At 44.0% G+C, this 20,512-nt stretch overlaps 1 protein-coding gene across 6 annotated transcripts in view; it reads left to right on the top strand.

Annotated features, from left to right (window-relative positions):
• The window catches only part of LOC110490120 (stromal interaction molecule 1), a 106,102-nt gene that overhangs the window by 20,501 nt on the left and 65,089 nt on the right, over window positions 1-20,512 (top strand). For all 6 annotated transcript variants that reach the window (XM_021563300.2, XM_036944419.1, XM_036944417.1 and 3 more), the window contains 3 exons: window positions 16,876-17,006; window positions 18,432-18,546; window positions 19,084-19,195. In XM_021563300.2, the coding sequence (XP_021418975.2) occupies window positions 16,876-17,006; window positions 18,432-18,546; window positions 19,084-19,195 (358 nt within the window). The remainder of the gene's footprint in view (window positions 1-16,875; window positions 17,007-18,431; window positions 18,547-19,083; window positions 19,196-20,512) is intronic.

Below are 20,512 nucleotides of genomic sequence, written 5' to 3'. Positions count from 1 at the left end.
GTACCCTATTCCCTTTACAGTGCACAACGTTTAACCAGAGCCCAGTACCCTATTCCCTTTACAGTGCACTACATTTAACCAGAGCCCAGTACCCTGTTCCCTTTACAGTGCACTACTTTTAACCAGAGCCCAGGGCCCTATTCCCACAGTAAACTACTTTTAACCAGAGCCCAGTACCCTATTCCCTTTACAGTGCACTACGTTTATCCGGAGACCAGTACCCTATTCCCTTTACAGTGCACTACTTTTAATTTACCTTAACCAGAGCCCAGTACCATATTCCCTTTACAGTGCACTACTTTTAACCTGATGCCAGTACCCTATTCCCTTTACAGTGGACTACGTTTAACCTGAGCCCAGTACCCTGTTCCCTTTACAGTGCATTACGTTTAACCAGAGCCCAGTACCCTATTCCCTTTACAGTGCACTACGTTTATCCGGAGACCAGTACCCTATTCCCTTTACAGTGCACTACTTTTAATTTACCTGAGCCCAGTACCCTATTCCCTTTACAGTGCACTACTTTTATCCTGAGCCCAGTACACTATTCCCTTTACAGTGCACTGCTTTTAACCAGAGCCCACTACCCTATTCCCTTTACAGTGCACAACGTTTAACCTGAGCACAGTACCCTATTCCCTTTACAGTGCACTGTGTGTGTGTTTGTGCCGTGTGTGTGCGTGGGTCATGTGTGCGTGTATCTAGCGACGCTGGAGAGATAGTGTGGGAGGCTCTGTGTTTCTCACCCCCACAGTTTCCTGGTTTCTGACATGTGGTGACACTGCTACAGGAAGTTATGTGGAACTGAAATAGACTTCAGAGAGCCCAGTACCCTATTCTCTTTACAGTGCACTACTTTTAACCTGAGCCCAGTACCCTATTCCCTTTACAGTGCACTATGTTTAACCAGAGCCCAGTACCCTATTACTTTTACAGTGTACTACGTTTAACCTGAGCATAGTACCCTATTCCCTTTACAGTGCAATACTTTTAACCTGAGCCCGGTACCCTATTCCCTTTACAGTGCACTACGTTTAACCAGAGCCCAGTACCCTATTCCCTTTACAGTGCACTACTTTCAACCAGAGCCCAGTACCCTATTCCCTTTACAGTGCACAACGTTTAACCAGAGCCCAGTACCCTATTCCCTTTACAGTGCACTACGTTTAACCAGAGCCCAGTACCCTATTCCCTTTACAGTGCACTACATTTAACCAGAGCCCAGTACCCTGTTCCCTTTACAGTGCACTACTTTTAACCAGAGCCCAGGGCCCTATTCCCACAGTAAACTACTTTTAACCAGAGCCCAGTACCCTATTCCCTTTACAGTGCACTACGTTTATCCGGAGACCAGTACCCTATTCCCTTTACAGTGCACTACTTTTAATTTACCTGAGCCCAGTACCCTATTCCCTTTACAGTGCACTACTTTTATCCTGAGCCCAGTACACTATTCCCTTTACAGTGCACTACTTTTAACCTGAGCCCAGTGCACTATTCCCTTTACAGTGCACTACTTTTAATTAACCTGAGCCCAGTACCCTATTCCCTTTACAGTGCACTACATTTAACCAGAGCCCAGGGCCCTATTCCCACAGTGCACTACTTTTAACCAGAGCCCAGTACCCTATTCCCTTAACAGCGCACTACGTTTAACCAGAACCCAGTACCCTATTCCATTTACAGTGCACTACGTTTAACCTGAGCCCAGTACCCTATTCCATTTACGGTGCACTACGTTTAACCTGAGCCCAGTACCCTATTCCCTTTACAGTGCACTACTTTTAACCAGAGCCCAGTACCCTATTCCCTTTACAGTGCACTACTTTTAACCAGAGCCCAGTACCCTATTCCCTTTACAGTGTACTACTTTTAACCAGAGCCCAGTACTCTATTCCCTTTACAGTGCACTACTTTTAATTAACCTGAGCCCAGTGCCCTATGCCCTTTACAGTGCACTACGTTTAACCTGAGCCCAGTACCCTATTCCCTTTACAGTGCACTACTTTTAACCACAGCCCAGTACGCTATTCCCTTTACAGTGCACTACTTTTAACCCGAGACCAGTACCCTATTCCCTTTACAGTGCACTACGTTTAACCTGAGCCCAGTACTCTATTCCCTTTACAGTGCACTACTTTTAATTAACCAGAGCCCAGTACCCTATTCCCTTTACAGTGCACTACGTTTAACCAGAGCCCAGTACCCTATTCCCTTTACAGTGCACAACATTTAACCAGAGCCCAGTACCCTATTCCCTTTACAGTGCACTACGTTTAACCACAGCCCAGTACGCTATTCCCTTTACAGTGCACTACTTTTAACCCAAGACCAGTACCCTATTCCCTTTACAGTGCACTACGTTTAACCTGAGCCCAGTACTCTATTCCCTTTACAGTGCACTACTTTTAATTAACCAGTGCCCAGTACCCTATTCCCTTTACAGTGCACAACGTTTAACCAGAGCCCAGTACCCTATTCCCTTTACAGTGCACTACGTTTAACCACAGTCCACTACCCTATTCCCTTTACAGTGCACTACGTTTAACCTCAGCCCACTACCCAATTCCCTTTACAGTGCACTACGTTTAACCAGAGCTCAGTACCCTATTCCCTTTTACAGTGCACTACGTTTATCCTGAGCCCAGTACCCTATTCCCTTTTACAGTGCACTACGTTTAACCTGAGCCCAGTACCCTATTCCCTTTACAGTGCACTACGTTTAACCAGAGCCCAGTACCCTATTCCCTTTACAGTGCACTACGTTTATCCGGAGACCAGTACCCTATTCCCTTTACAGTGCACTACTTTTAATTAACCTGAGCCCAGTACCCTATTCCCTTTACAGTGCACTACTTTTATCCTGAGCCCAGTACACTATTCCCTTTACAGTGCACTACTTTTAACCTGAGCCCAGTACACTATTCCCTTTACAGTGCACTACTTTTAATTAACCTGAGCCCAGTACCCTATTCCCTTTACAGTGCACTACGTATAACCTGAGCACAGTACACTATTCCCTTTACAGTGCACTACGTTTAACCAGAGCCCAGTACCCTATTCCCTTTACAGGTTTTGGCAAGAGTGAAACCTCCCTTCATCCCAGTGTCCCACATATAGTAGTTATTGGTTTATTTTGTGAATGGGCTCACAAAAAAACGAACAAAATGGAATTTAAGTAATTGATCCGACGTCAGTCAATTAGTTGTTTAATAACAAAACAAAAATATGAAATGTTGGTTAATCGCTCAGCACTATTCCTGTATGAATTTAATTGAGCATTCAGACCAGTCTTACTGATTGAACCTTTGTTTACTACATTGCACTATAAAGGGAATAGGGTGCTATTTGGTACAAAGCCTTGCTCTGCTCTGGTGGAAACTAATCCTAATATTTACCCCTGCTGTCTGATAGGTCTGCTACAGTACATGGTTGCTCCTCAAATGGCACCCTTTTTCCTATATGGCCATAGGGCTCTGGTAAAAAGTAGTGTACTATGTAGATAATATAGTTCCATTTGGGTAGCAGCCCATCACTGCAGGAATCCTACTGCCTGTCCGTCTCCCTGAGTAGAAGCAGAGTCCTATCCACCCCTCACAGCCATAGCTAAACAATATCACTCACAGTTTGCCTTAGCTAATACGTAGCGCTTATGAAGGGTCTATGTAAACACTACATAATCCGGTATGAAGGTTTCTAGCCACTTAGCTAGGAGTTTAACTACGGGATGGGAGTGCCAGTGTGGGGGAACTGTATTTGACGCTGGTTATGTCACGGATAGATGAGTAGTAGTAGGCCCCCTTTTTCCTCTTCTGCTTGACACCCTCCTCCTTCCAGCCTCATCTACACCACCATCCATAACATGACTAGGCCCAGCCTCAGCTACACCACAATCGATAGCCTGACTAGGCCCAGCCTCAGCTACACCACCATCCCTGGCATGACCTTTTGTTAAGCCTGCGTCTCATTGCCCCCCGCACGTTGTACCCTTTTATTTTTGTATTTTTTTATTTCACCTTTATTTAACCAGGTAGGCTAGTTGAGAACAAGTTCTCATTTACATCTGCAACCTGGCCAAGATAAAGCATAGCAGTGTGAACTGACAACAACACAGAGTTACACAGTAGAAAAAATAAGAAAAAAAAGAGTCTATATACATTGTGTGCAAAAGGCATGAGGAGGTAGGCGAATAATTACAATTTTGCAGATTAACACTGGAGTGATAAATGATCAGATGGTCATATGCAGGTAGAGATACTGGTGTGCAAAAGAGCAGAAAAGTAAATAAATAAAAACAGAATGGGGATGAGGTAGGTAAATTGGGTGGGCTATTTACCGATGGACTATGTACAGCTGCAGCGATCGGTGAGCTGCTCAGATAGCAGATGTTTAAAGTTGGTGAGGGAGATAAAAGTCTCCAACTTCAGCGATTTTTGCAATTCGTTCTAGTCAATTCGTACCCTCACCTTGTTTACAGCCTTTATGTGTTAGGGTGAGTGAATGAGGACCCAAAAGCGAACTAACTTAAACAGAGCTTCTTTAATAACCAAACATAGGTAGGCTCAGATAGACCGGCAGATTCCGACAGGACAGGACAAGGTTACAGCAAACATGACGATAGTCTGGCTCAGGCATGAAACACAACAAACAAGAATCCGACAAGGACAGGAACAGAAACAGAGAGAGATATAGGGACCTAATCAGAGGGAAAAAGGGAACAGGTGGGAAACGGGGTGAATGGGTAGTCAGAGGAGACAAGGAACAGCTGGGGGAAAGCGGGGGAGAAAAGGTAACCTAACAACGACCAGCAGAGGGAGACAGGGTGAAGGGAAAGGACAGAGACAAGACACAACATGACAGTACATGACATTATGTGGGCATGCAAATCTCTTATGCCCCAAATCCCCACACTCAAAACACAGTAGACTATCTGTGCTGGCAAACCCTGCGTATAGCCCCTCACCATGCCTCACTTTAAAATGCACATTTAGCTGTTGGTCATTCTTATTCAGAAACATGAACACTTGCCTCCGGAACGAAACAACATGCTTAACGGCATCTGCCTGAAAACCTGCCCACTCAGTTCTTTCCTGATTGATCATCCCTAACAAACGGAGGCAAATTTGCCTTAACCACCCTTGTCGAAGGGGTAGAAAGAGGTGAAATTGGCACCAACACACCCCTTACAAATATTCCACGAGCAATGAACCTACCCACCAAATTTGCTCTTTTCATGAACACAACCACAGCTTTGTTCATTCTGGAAGCGGAATGTATCATTTCAGTTCCTTCCTGTTCACCGATCGCGAGCAGATCCTCCTCCACCTTAACTCCATTCTCAGGAACACACCTGAATTCATGCCATAACGACAGCGTCTCCTCCACGCTAGGCTGAGAAGCCATCACGCACACCACGCCTTCCAAACCCCAGGAAACTAAAACTCGGCCCTCTTCCACCCTAACTTTGAAAAAAACCCAGTGATTACCGGTAAAACATACAGTGCATTAACCCTCCACCATAGAAAAGAAGAATTGAAAGAAAGACCAAGGAGAGAATCAAGAAAATAACTTAGGACAGAGCCCACCAAACCAAACACTCAAACTCCAAAAAACTCCCAGCATACACTGTGTGAGAGAGAGAATCTGAAGTCAAATGTCTACTGTTTGCTGATGATCTGGTGCTTCTGTCACCAACCAAGGAGGGCCTACAACAGAACCTAGATCTTCTGCACTGATTCTGCCAGACCTGGGCCCTGACAGTAAATCTCAGTAAGACCAAAATAATGGTGTTCCAAAAAAGGTCCAGTCGCCAGAACCACAAATACAAATATCATCGAGATACCGTTGCCGTAGAGCACACAAAAAACAATACATACCATGGCCTAAACATCAGCGCCACAGGTAACTTCCACAAAGCTGTGAACGAGGCAAGAAGGGCCTTCTATGTTTAAAAAAACATATATATATATTTATCCATTATTTTACCAGGCAAGTTGACTGAGAACACATTCTCATTTACAGCAACAACCTGGGGAATAGTTACCGGGGAGAGGAGGGGCATGAATGAGCCAATCATAAACGGGGGATTATTAGGTGACCGTTATGGTTTTGAGGGCCAGATTGGGAATTTAGCCAGGACACCGGGGTTAACCCCTACTCTTACAATAAGTGCCATGGGATCTTTAATGACCTCAGAGAGTCAGGACACCCGTTTAACGTCCCATCCAAAAGACACCCTACACAGGGAAGTGTCCCCAATCACTGCCCTGGGGAATTGGGATATTATTTAGACCAGAGGAAAGAGTACCTCCTACTGGCTTCAGAAGCAAGCCAGCAGTGGTATGCAGGGTAGTATGCTGCTGCCATCAAAAGGAACATAAAATTCGACATACCAATTAGGATCTGGCTAAAAATACTTAAATCAGTTATAGAACCCATTGCCCTTTATGGTTGTGAGGTCTGGGGTCCGCTCACCAACCAATAATTCACAAGATGGTACAAACACCAAATTGAGACTGCATGCAGAATTCTGCAAAAATATCCTCTGTATATCAGCATAAAATACCAAATAATGCATGGAGAGCAGAATTAGGCCGATACCCGCTAATTATCAAAATCCAGAAAAGAGCTGTTAAATTGTACAACAACCTAAAAAGGAAGAGATTCCCATACCTTACATATCAAAGCCATAACCTACAGAGAGATGAATCTGGAGAAGAGTCCCCTAAGCAAGCTGGTCCTGGGGCTCTGTTCACAAACACAAACAGACCCCACAGAGTCCCAGGACAGCAACACAATTAGACCCAACCAAATCACAAGAAAAAAAAAGAAAATTACTTGACACATTGAAAGAATCAACAAAAAACTGAGCAAACTAGAATGCTAAACAGAGAGTACACAGTGGCAGAATACCTGGCCACTGTGTCTGACCCAAACTTAAGTAAAGCTTTGACTATGTACAGACTCAGTGAGCATAGCCTTGCTATTGAGAAAGGCTGCAGTAGGCAGACCTGCCTCTCAAGAGAAGACAGGCTATGTGCACACTGGCCACAAAATGAGGTGGAAACTTAGCTGCACTTACTAACCTCATGCCAAATGTATGACCATATTAGAGACACATATTTCCCTCAGATTACACAGACCCACAAAGAATTCGAAAACAAACCTGATTTTGATAAACTCCCATATCTACTGGATGAAATACCACAGTTTGCCATCACAGCAGCAAGATGTGTGACCTGTTGCAACAAGAAAAGGGCAACCAGTGAAGAACAAACACATATTTTCTCTTTTGTACTTTAACCATTTGGACATCGTTACAAGCGGATGTCGGAAGTTTACATACACTCAGGTTGGAGTCATTAAAACTCGTTTTTCAACAACTCCACAAATTTCTTGTTAACAAACTATAGGTTTGGTAAGTTGGTTAGGACATCTACTTTGTGCATGACACAAGGCATTTTTCCAACAATTGTTTACAAACAGATTATTTCACTTATAATTCACTGTATCACAATTCCAGTGGGTCAGAAGTTTACATACACAAATTTGACTATGCCTTTAAACCGCTTGGAAAATACCATGATGTCATGGCTTCAGATAGGCTAATTGACATCATTTGAGTCAATTTGAGGTGTACCTGTGAATGTATTTCAAGGTCTACCTTCAAACTCTTTGCTTGATATCATGGGAAAATTAAAATAAATCAGCCAAGACCTCAGAAAGAAATTGTGGACCTCCACAAGTCTGGTTCATCCTTGGGAGCAATTTCCAAATGCCTGAAGGTACCACGTTCATCTGTACAAACAATAGTAGGCAAGTATAAACACCATGGTACCACACAGCCATCATAACCCTCAGGAAGGAGGCGCGTTCTGTCTCCTAGAGATGAATGTACTTTGGTGCAAAACATGCAAATCGGTCCCAGATCAACAGCGAAGGACCTTGTGAAGATGTTGGAGAAAACAGGTACAAAGTATCTATATCCACAGTAAAACGAGTCGTATATCGACATAACCTGAAAGGCCACTCAGCAAGGAAGAAACCACTGCCCCAAAACCGGCATAAAAAAAGCCAGACTACAGTTTGCAACTGCACATGAGGACAAAGATCGTACTTTTTGGAGAAATGTCTCCTGGTCTGATGAAACAAAAATATAACTGTTTGGCCATAATGACCATCGTTACAGTATGTTTGGAGGAAAAAGGAGTAGGCTTGCAAGCCGAAGAACACCATCCCAACTGTGAAGCATGTGGGTGGCAGCATCATGTTGTGGGGGTGCTTTGCTGCAGGAGGGAATGGTGACACTTCACAAAATAGATGGCATCATCAGGGAGGAAAAGTATGTGGATATATTGAAGCAACATCTCAAGACATTAAAGCTTGGTCGCAAATGGGTCTTCCAAATGGACAATGACCCCAAGCATACTTCCAAAGGTGTGGCAAAATGGCATAAGGACAACAAAGTCAAGGTATTAGAGTGGCCATCACAAAGCCCTGACCTCAATCCTATTGAAAACATGTGGGCAGAAATGAAAAAGTGTGTGCGAGCAAGGAGACCTACAAACCTGACTCAGTTACACCAGCTCTGTCAGGACGAATGAGCCAAAATTCACCCAACTTATTGTGGGAAGCTTGTGGAAGGCTACTCAAAACATTTGACCCAAGTTAGTCAATTTAAAGGCAATGCTACCAAATACTAATTCAGTGTATGTAAACTTCTGACCCACTTGGAATGTGATGAAAGAAATGAAAGCTGAAATAAATCATTCTCTCTGCTATTATTCTGACATTTCACATTCTTAAAATAAAGTGGTGATCCTAACTGACCTAAAACAGGGGATTTTTACTAGGATTAAATGTCAGGAATTGTGAAAAACTGAGTTTAAATGTGTTTGGCTAAGGTATATGTAAACTTTCGACTTCATCTGTACATAATATGACATTTGTAATGTCTTTATTCTTTTGGAACTTCTGTGACTAATGTTTAATGTTCATTTTTATTGTTTATTTCACTTTGGTATATTATCTACTTCACTTGCTTTGGCAATCTTAACATGTGTTTCCCATGCCAGTAAAGCCCATTGAATTGGAGGGAGGGAGAGATATGACCTGTCTATACAGAACGCTGTATAAATCCTCATGGCTCAAGTTCTCTGTCAGACTCCTCCGATCTCTTGACACACACACAACGGGAGAACAGTGTGTGTGTAATTATGGGAAGGCACAATTCATTTAGGAAAATCATTTAACTCGTCTATGTCCTTCTCCCTTCCTCTCATGCTCTCTCTCTTCATTTGGAAAGGAATGCACTGTGGCCTCTCGCTAACATCCACTTGTTTTCTCTTTTCATTCCAAAAGGAATGCTACTCCTCACCTCTTTCTCTGCATCTAGTGTACGGTGCCACGTGTGTGTTTCGTGGATTAGGGGGAAATCCATATGGCATATTTGGGTATTACACTGGCTATTATTTGAATGAGCTCTGCCCCCAAACAAGACCACATTTGGTTGGTCCGGACCAGACCAAATCTGAACCAATCATAGACATCTATGTTTCACAAGTTTGCACATCAAAGTACAGCACAGTAGAGCTCAGTAGAGTAGAGTACAGTACATTACAGAACAGTAGAATATAGTGTAGTATAGTTCAGTACAGTATAATCAACCCTACTGTGCTCTACAGTGTACTGTACTTAACGTTACACGACTCTATTCTACTGAATTATAGTCTACTTGTTTTTACTATAGAGTACTCTACTGTGCTCTACTGTACTGTAATGTACTGAGCTATACTGTGCTGTACTCTGTGCTCTACTGTAATGTACAAACTTGTGAAACTTAGATGTCTATGATAGGTTCAGATTTGGACCGGACCAAATCTGAACCAAAAATGGTCATCTATGTTTAGGCCAAATGAAGGTCGGTCCAGACGTCTGTGAACATTGAAATCAAGGCTGGCCCGAAGTATATGGACATTGAAATCGAGGCCAGGGCGGACTCACCAAATTGAAACAACTTTTATACATAAATGGACGTCCGGTGTCCCGTCAGTGCTCAGTGGCTATGCTGCTTACTTACAGTAAATGGAAAGAGAGGGGGCTCATGGGTAGGTGTCAGTAAGAGCAGGGACCGGTGGAATTAATTGCAGAGAGAGAGAAGAGAGGGAGGGGATGTCCAGACATTTCAAACTCTTGCTTTGACCACCAGATGACAGAAAGTCCTAGCAGGTGACCCAACTATGGTTTGTGACTTCTATGATTTCCCATTGGTGCCAATTCAATTGCAGAAATTCCGTTACAGATTATTTCAGGAATTCTGTTTAATTTTATTTATCACTTAATAATTAATTAAAAATAATCTGTAAGTAATTAATAGGTCTACTTTTACTTGTTACTTCTGTGAACTTTCATTATCTTCAAGATATGTGGGTTTTTAGTAACATAATCTCAAGGCATAAGGGAAGGTTTCTTAAACTTACAGAAGGCAGAATCATTTCTCCAAAACTAAGTAAAAGTGTTGGTATTAGTTGACAGGGTCTTTACTTCAGCGTTATTGTGTTTTAAAGCATGTCTAATTCCTGTTAAGACTTTTTCTGGTAGATGTTTCATAAGACCCCTTTTCCATTTGTTTGACAAGATATCAAAGCCTTTACTTATTCAACATTTTTGGGATGGAAAATGATTGAAAAATTACATATACCTTCATTTCTCAAATGTAATTTGACACCCAATTTGTCATGCTCCTATGAACTTCACATGTTGGTGCTCATGGGTCCTCGTACATGGAAATAACCTTGGCTATATAGCTAGAATGGTTTTGGCTGTGTGAGTGTGCAGAGATGTTTCTAGGATTTGAGGACATTTGTGGCCCAATGGGGAACCCTAGTAGGCGGGTCCAGGGGTCTCCCCCAGAAGAAGGAAAATTGTATTTCTACAGCTAAGTGCATCAATCTGGTGCACTTTGAGATGAACATTGACAGATTAAATCTACTAAGAATGTACTTTTTATTTTTTTTAAATACAAGAACACACTCATGTCAATTCTCTTAAAAAGCCAATACATTATAAATACAATACAAGACATTCCGGTAACTTGCCCCTTCCCAACTGCCACAGCAGACACTGCCAGTTTTCAGTTACAGTAGCTACTGTGGGTGTCTCTACTCTGGAACAAATAGGCCTACATCTACAGCATACTGCCAAACCACCATACCACTCAACAACTTCAAACATGGACTCTGACCTGTCCAATGAGCTAAGCAGGTTAAAGAATCCCACAGTTAGTAACATCTCTCACGCTCACACACACATTTCTCCCGGCGCCGACAGAGATGGCCGCCTCGCTTCGCGTTCCTAGGAAACTATGCAGGATTTAGTTTTCCTACGTGTTATTTCTTACATTGGTACCCCAGGTAATCTTAGGTTTCATTACATACAGTCAGGAGGAACTACTGAATATAAGAGCAACGTCAACTCACCGTCATTACAACCAGGAATATGACTCTCCCGAAGCGGATCCTGTGTTTTGCATTCCACCCAGGACAATGGATCGGATCCCAGCTGGCGAACCAAAACAACGACGCGCGTAAAAGGGGCAAACGAAGCGGTCTTCTGGTCAGGCTCCGGAGACAGGCACATCGCGCTCCACTCCCTAGCATACTACTCGCCAATGTCCAGTCTCTTGACAACAAGGTTGATGAAATCCGAGCAAGGGTAGCATTCCAGAGAGACATCAGAGACTGTAACGTTCTTTGCTTCACGGAAACATGGCTCACTCGAGAGACGCTAACGGAGTTGGTGCAGCCAGCTGGTTTCTTCACGCATCGCACCGACAGAAACAAGCATCTTTCTGGTAAGAAGAGGGGCGGGGGGGTATGCCTTATGATTAACGAGACGTGGTGTAATCATAACAACATACAGGAACTCAAGTCCTTCTGTTCACCTGATTTAGAATTCCTCACAATCAAATGTCGACCGCATTATCTACCAAGGGAATTCTCTTCGATTATAATCACAGCCGTATATATTTCCCCCCCCCAAGCAGACACATCGATGGCCCTGAACAAACTTTATTTGACTCTATGTGAACTGGAAACCACATATCCTGAGGATGCATTCATTGTAGCTGGGGATTTTAACAAGGCTAATCTGAAAACAAGACTCCCTAAATTCTACCAGCATATCGATTGTGCTACCTGGGCTGGTAAAACCCTGGATTGTTGTTATTCTAACTTCCGCGACGCATATAAGGCCCTCTCCCGCCCTTCTTTTGGAAAAGCTGACCACGACTCCATTTAGTTGCTTCCAGCCTACAGGCAGAAATTAAAACAAGAAGCTCCCACGCTCAGGTCTGTTCAACGCTGGTCCGACTAATCTGATTCCACGCTTCAAGATTGCTTCGATCGCGTGGATTGGGATATGTTCCCCATTGCGTCCAACAACAACATTGACGAATACGCTGATTCGGTGAGCGAGTTCATTAGAAAGTGCATCGGCGATGCTATACCCACAGCAACGATTAATACATTCCCAAACCAGAAACCGTGGATTGATGGCAGCATTCGCGCAAAACTGAAAGTGCGAACCTCTGCTTTTAACCAGGGCAAGGTGACCAGAAACATGACCGAATACAAACATTGCCTTGCGGAGGGAATAGCTACAATCAAACAAGCTAAGCATCAGTATAGAGACAAAGTAGAGTGTGAGAATGTGAGAATGCTATGTGAGAATGCTGTTCATCGACTACAGCTCAGCATTTAACGCCATAGTACCCTCAAAACTCGTCATCAAGCTCGAGACCCTGGGTCTCGACCCCGCCCTGTGCAACTGGGTACTGGACTTCCTGACGGGCCACCCCCAGGTGGTGAGGGTAGGTAACAACATCTCCACCCCGCTGATCCTCAACACTGGGGCCCCACAAGGGTGCGTTCTGAGCCCTCTCCTGTACTCCCTTTCCAGCCACGACTGCATGGCCATGCACGCCTCCAACTCAATCATCAAGTTTGCGGAAGACACTACAGTGGTAGGCTTGATTACCAACAACGACGAGACGGCCTACAGGGAGGAGGTGAGGGCCCTTGGAGTGTGGCGTCAGGAAAATAACCTCACACTCAACGTCAACAAAACAAAGGAGATGATTGTGGACTTCAGGAAACAGCAGAGGGAGCACCCCCCTATCCACATCGACGGGACAGTAGTGGAGAGGGTAGTAAGTTAAGTTCCTCGGCGTACACATCACGGACAAACTGAATTGGTCCACCCACACAGACAGCGTTGTGAAGAAGGCGCAGCAGCGCCTCTTCAACCTCAGGAGGCTGAAGAAATTCGTCTTGTCACGAAAAGCACTCGCAAACTTCTACAGATGCACAATCGAGAGCATCCTGTCGGGCTGTATCACCGCCTGGTACGGCAACTGCTCCGTAAGGCTCTCCAGAGGGTAGTGAGGTCTGCACAACCGGGGGCAAACTACCTGCCCTCCAGGACACCTACACCACCCGATGTAACAGGAAGGCCATAAAGATCATCAAGGATAACAACCACCCGAGCAACTGCCTGTTCTCCCCGCTATCATCCAGAAGGCAAGGTCAGTACAGGTGCATCAAAGCAGGGACCGAGAGACTGAAAAACAGCTTCTATCTCAAGGCCATCAGACTGTTAAACAGTCACCACTAACATTGAGTGGCTGCTACCAACATACTGACTCTACTCCAGCCACTTTAATAATGGAAATTTATGTAAAAATTTATCACTAGCCACTTTAAACAACCCTACATTACTCATCTCATATGTATATACTGTACTCTATACCACCTACTGCATCTTGCCTATGCCGTTCTGTACCATCACTCATTCATATATCTTTATGTACATATTCTTTATCCCTTTACACTTGTGTGTATAAGGTAGTTGTTGTGGAATTGTTAGGTTAGATTACTCGTTGGTTATTACTGCATTGTCGGCACTAGGAGCACAAGCATTTCACTACACTCGCATCAACATCTGCTAACCATGTGTATTTGACAAATACATTTGGTTTGGATTTGAAAGGGGGATACCTAGTCAGTTGTACAACTGAATGTCTTCAACTGAAATGTGTCTTCCGCATTTAACCCAACCTGAATCAGAGAGGTGCGGCGGGTTGCCTTAATCGACATCCACGGCGCCCAGGGAACAATGGTTAACAATGGCAGAACTAGAGATTTTTACCTTGTCAGCTCGGGGGATTCGATCCAGCAATCTTTCGGTTACTAGCCCAACGCTCTAACGCACTAGGCTACCTGCCGTCCCCACAACATACACTGAGTGTATAAAACATTAAGGACACCTTCCTACTATTGAGTTGCACTCCCACTCCCCCCATTTTGCCCTCAGAACAGACTAAATTGGTTGGGGCATGGACTCTGCAAGGTGTCGAAAGCGTTCCACAGTGATTCTGGTCCATGTTGACTGCTTCCCACAGTTGTATCAAGTTGGCTGGATGTCCGGTGCGCCTGGCACCTACTACCATACCCCGTTCAAAGTTACTTAAATATTTTGCCTTGCCCATGTACCCTCTGAATGGCACATATGCACAATCAATGTTTCAATTGCCTCAAGGCTTAAAAATCCTTCTTTAACCTGTCTCTTCCCCTTCATCTACACTGATTTGAAGTGGATTTAATAACTGACTTCAACAAGTGATCATAGCTTTCAGCTGGATTCACCTGTTCAATCTGTCATGGAAAGAGCAGGTGTCCTCAATGTTTTCTGCAATCAGTGTACATTTCAGTAAAATAAAATAATAACATGTTTATAATTGTTGTCAGACTCACAGCAGCGTACAAAGACTTGTGTGCTGTGTACAATGAAAGCAGGCCTGTCTGTAAGGGACATTGAACCCACAACGTTTTGGTCCCAAGGCAGACACTTGAAAGTGGTTGTCAAAGCATCTATTAGCATAGAATAGTGTCGCATAGCATCACATTGGATCACATCACAGACGGTGCATTCGGGAAAAGTATTCAGACCTTTTGTCTTTTTCCACATTTTGTTACGTTACAGCCTTATGGTAAATGTTTTTTAAATTTTGTAATCCTCAGCAATCTACACACAGTACTCCATAATGACTAAACAAAAACACGTTTTTAGATATTGTAGAACATTTCTAAAAAAATAAAAACAAACTATTTTTACATAAGTATTCAGACCCCTAATAGACTCAAAATTGAGCTGAGGTGTATCCTGTTTACATGATCCTTGAGATATTTTTACAACTTGATTGGAGTCCACCTGTGCTAAATTGATTGATTGGACATGATTTGGAAATGCATACACCTGTCCATCTAAGGTTCCACAGTTGACAGTGCATGTCAGAGCAAAAGCCAAGGCATGAGGTCGAAGGAATTGTCCGTAGAGCTCCGAGACAGGATTGTGTCGAGGCACAGATCTGGGGAAGGTCCCCAAGAACACAGTTGCCATTCTTAATGACTCTTCCTAGAGATGGCCGCCCCGCCACACTTAGCAATCGGGGTAGAAGGGCCTTGGTCAGGAAGGTGACCAATAACCCGATGGTCACTCTGACAGAGCTCTAGAGTTCCTCTGTGGAAATGGGAGAACCTTCCAGAAGGATAACCATCTCTGCGGCACTCTAACAATCAGGCCTTTATGGTAGATTGGCCAGACAGAAGCCACTCCTCAGTAAAAGGCACATGACAGTCCGCTTGGAGTTTGCCAAAAGGCACCTAAAGACTATCAGCCCATGAGAAACAAGATTCTCTGGTCTGATGAAACCAAGATTGAACTCTTTGGCCGGAATGCCAAGTGTCGCGTCTGGAGGAAACCTGGCACCATCCCTACGGTGAAGCATGGTGGTGGCAGCATCATGCTGTGTGGGTGTTTTTCAGCGGCAGGGACTCGGAGACTAGTCAGGTTCGAGGGAAAGATGAACGGAGCAAAGTACAGAGAGATCCTTGATGAAAACCTGCTCCAGAGCGCTCAGGACCTCAGACTGGGGCAAGTTCACCTTCCAACAGAACAATGATCCAAAGCATACAGCCAAGACGCGAAGGAGTGGCTTTGGGACAAGTCTCTAAATGTCCTTGAGTGGCCCAACTTGAACCACGTTCTAACATCTTTGGAGAGACCTGAAAATAGCTGTGCAGTGACACTCCCCATCCAACCTGACAGAGCTTGAGGGGATCTGCAGAGAAGAATGCGAGAAACTTCCAAATACAGGTGTGCCAAGCTTGTAGAGTCATATCCAAGAAGACTTGAGGTTGTTATCACTGCCAAAGGTGCTTCGCAGTTTTTGCTTTGTCATTATGGGACATTGTGTGTAGTTTGATTAGGGGGAAAAAACGATTGAATCAATTTTAAAATAAGGCTGTAATGTAACAAAATGTGGAAAAAGTCAAGGGGTCTGAATACTTTCTGAATGCACTGTATACTGTAAGTATCACATCACTGTACTCATTTTCCCAATGGGGACTGTGTGTGGTTCCTAGTCTATTAAGACCAGTTTATTTTATAGTTAGATCATGAGGTCTAACCCCGTAGCCCTGCACATTCACTTGGCCAATACTACACGCACACATGCATTGTGTGCACACACATTCACACACACACATACTTCTAAATGCATAGTAATTTCTTCCCTCTGTCAGTTCCCCTGAAGGCCACTTTGTTGGCTGTGTTGATGGATAGGTTGAAATTTGCCTAGTGTAAACAGATACTGTTTGCTTCTCTAACTTTCTCACTCACTCTCTCTCTCTCTCTCTCTCTCTCTCTCTCTCATTCTTTCTCCCCCTCCCCTCTCTCACTTTCTCTCTCTCTCTTCCCCACTCTTCCCCCTCTCTCTTCCTCTCTCTCTCTGCCCCCACTTTCTCCCTCTCTCCATAGAACTGTGTATGATAGATGTGATTCTGTGCCAGGATGAGAATGCGTTGCTGAGTTTCGAGGCGATCCGTAGCATCCACAAACTGATGGATGATGATGCGGATGGAACCGTGGACATGAGCGAGACAGACGGGGTGAGATACATGCACACATAACAATGCACACACACACACACTGTACTCTCTCCGAAGGTCAGGGCCACATTGAAGCTCAAGGCTGTTTTTTCAAGAGGTGTCAGTTTCCTGGACACCATATGAGATGTAATCCAGCACTAGGGCAGGGAATTGCCAGGGGCCTCACGATACGATATATCAACAATACGTAGGTGCCGATATGATATGTATTGTGATTCTCATGATTCTATATGAATTGTGATTTGATACTGCAATTTTATTGCAATTTGATGTTCCAAACATATTGCTCACTATACGCTGTGTGTACAAAACATTAAAAACACATGCTCTTTCCATGATGTAAACTGACCAGGTGAATCCAGGTGAACGCTATGATCCCTTATTGATGTCACTTGTTAAATCCACTTCAATCAGTGTAGATGAAGGGGAGGAAACAGGTTAAAGAAGGATTTTAAACCTTGAGACAATTGAGACATGGATTGTATATGTGTGCCATTCAGAGGGTGAATGGGCAAGACAAAGGATTTAAGTACCATTGAACGGGGTATGGTAGTAGGTGTCAGGCGCACCAGTGTCAAGAACTGCAGCACTTCTGGGTTTTTCACACTCAACAGTTTCCTGTGTGTATCAAAAATGGTCCACCACCCAAAGGACATCCAGCCAACTTGACACAACAATGGGAAGCTTTGTTTCAACATGAGGCCAGCATCCCTGTGGAACGCTTTCGACACCTTGTGGTCCATGTCATGACAAATTGAGGCTGTTCTGAGGGCAAAAGGGGGTGCAACTCAATATTAGGAAGGTGTTCTTAATGTTTTGTACACTCAGTTTCTCCAGGAGAAAGACAAGAGAAAGCATGAGAAGTGAGTTTTGATCAGTCATGGAAATAAAAGTGCTCAAAACAGGTTGGCTCACTATTTAAAAAGAAGATGGAGAAGAAGCTATAGGATTACATTTTTAATTTTAATTGACAGTTGGAATCAAAGTATTGATGTAATATCGGCCAAAATAATATTACGAATATGTAACTAGCGATCCCCCCCCCCCCTGTCCTTGTGTGTCCCTGCAAACACTCTGGCAGTGCTCAGAACAGCTGTCTTAATCCTGTGTGTTTCTTGTTTCTGTGTGTGTGTGTGTGTGTGTGTGTGTGTGTCTGTGTGTTTCTCGTGTGTGTGTATGTGTGTTTCTGTGTGTTTCTGTTTGTCTGCTTGTGTGGCTGAGGATATGAACAGTTCTTCACAATGTTAGGCAAAACACATAGCTTACCCCAGCACCCGCAACACCAGCCTCATAATATTTATTACTGTTACAGTTTACTACTATAGTGTAGTATCGTAGTATACCCATTTTATTGTACCGCTGTGCCTCATACAGTAGCAATATGTATTTATGGTATGTAATTAAAACATTCTCACTCTCTGTTAGTTCCTGAGGGAGGATCTGAAGTACCATGACCCCAAAGGGAAACACAACAGTTTCCATGGAGCAGACCTGCTCATCAGTGTAGAGGACATGTGGAACGTATGGAGGGCCTCGGACGGTACGGAGGGAATGAGGGCGGGAGGGGGGTATCTGGGAGGGAGCGAGGGGTGAAGGGACTAAGATGGGATTGTGGAGGAGGGAGGATAAGCCTGAGATCATTCACACTGTCATAAATCCAGGTGTTTCTTGTTTGTCCATTGGGACAGACAGTCCTCCAATAGGCTGTTTTGTGTCAGTCAGTGAGTGTGCAATGCGTTGGGACAGCTGTTTGTGTTAGAGCAGATTAGCACGGTAGATACAGAGAGACAGAGTAGGACCCAGATAGACAGGGTTGCGTCCCAAATGGTACTCTATTCTTTATTTAATGCACTACTTTTGACCAGGGCCCACGGGGCTCTGTTCAAAAGTAGAGCACTATATAGGGAACAGGGTGCCATTTGGGAGAAAGCCAGAGATCAGCCAGTGCTCTTACTCAATTAATCTTTCTCTGTGTGTGTGTGTGTGTGTGTGTGTGTGTGTGTGTGTGTGTGTGTGTGTGTGCGTGTGTGCGTGTGTGCGTGTGTGCGTGTGTGCGTGTGTGTGTGTGTGTGTGTAGTGTACAACTGGACAGTGGAGGAGGTGGAGGACTGGCTCATACACTATGTGGAGCTCCCTCCGTATGTGGACATCTTCAAGAAGCACAATCTGGACGGAAGGGCCTTACCCAGGTAACACACACACGCCTCATATAGACACACGGGTCGTACTTGAATTGCGGGGGCATTTGCGTCCCTTTGCAACCATGAAAAACACTTTTCAATGACAAATAGTTGTTACACACACTGACTTGTATTCATGGATGCCAAGGGAAGCCAGAGTCCCCCCAGAAGTTTACCAATAAAAAAACATTCATTAATTCATCTTTCGTCTCTCTCTGTTTCATCATTTTCCTTCAATTCGTAAGAGGCTGAATGTATCTCACAGGAGAAAACATCAGAGCGAGCGAAACAGCGCCCCCCCCCCTGTCTCTCTAGGTGTAGACCATCTATCTGATACTGTCTGGTCCAAACAAGTATGACATTGTTGCTGCCTGTAGCATTGAAGGCAAGGGAAGCCAGCGAGCATCTGGCCTCCCTTGACAAAAAAAGTATAAAATAGCGTTGAGCTAAACTGAGCGAGCTCTACTGTGAATGGCCCTGGCGCACCAAAATAAAGTGTAAAGGGAAGCCAGCTTGGATTTGGCGTCACTCCTATCAAATCCCATTGAGAGCATACGTCATTGACAGAAACACTTTAATTCTTGCATCTCGTTGTGTTGTGGCTAGCTAGCTAGCTAAAATGGTCCCTTTCCTAAATTAGCCATGGTTGGAGATTTTACTTAGTTCTCTGTACTGGCCCATGATTATAACGGTGATTCTGATCCAACCATTAATTCATATATTGTTGTGCCCCTGGCCTGAGAGGATGGAAGTTCAATATGTAGCTAGATGTATAAGGCTAATGTTAACTAGCTAACGTTGCCCCTGAATGGCAGTTAGGCTAGCGAGCAAGCATTTTAGCCAGTTAGCCTAGGACAACAAAAAATAAAAGCGTGTACTGTATCACAATGATAGACCGTTTCGTCAACATGAAATAGAGGAGGGTGGCATTGGCGTTTCTCTTCAAGTAGGGTGAGTCAACATGTTTTTCTACTTGCAAGAACGCGCACGCACACACCCAGAAATCAGAACCATGTACGGCTATATCAAATCAAATTGTATTTGTCACATGCGCCGAATAAAACAGGTGTTGACCTTACAGTGAAATGCTTGCTTAAAATCCCTTAACCAACAATGCCGTTTTAAGAAAAATACCTACACATTTCTTTTATAAAAGTAACAAATAATTAAAGAGCAATGCAAGTAGGCAATACAAGTAGTCTGGGTAGCCATTTGATTAGATGTTCAGTAGACTTGGGGGTAGAAGCTGTGTATAAACTGTGTATAAGCTTCTTGGACATAGACTTGGCGCTCCGGTACCGTTTGCCGTACGGTCGTGCCCCCTTC

The sequence above is a fragment of the Oncorhynchus mykiss genome, chromosome 15 (assembly GCF_013265735.2).
Source record: "Oncorhynchus mykiss isolate Arlee chromosome 15, USDA_OmykA_1.1, whole genome shotgun sequence".
Taxonomy (NCBI): Eukaryota; Metazoa; Chordata; class Actinopteri; order Salmoniformes; family Salmonidae; genus Oncorhynchus; species Oncorhynchus mykiss.
The sequence above is the reverse complement of the archived record's forward strand: the minus strand, read 5'-3'. Positions and strand labels throughout refer to the sequence as shown.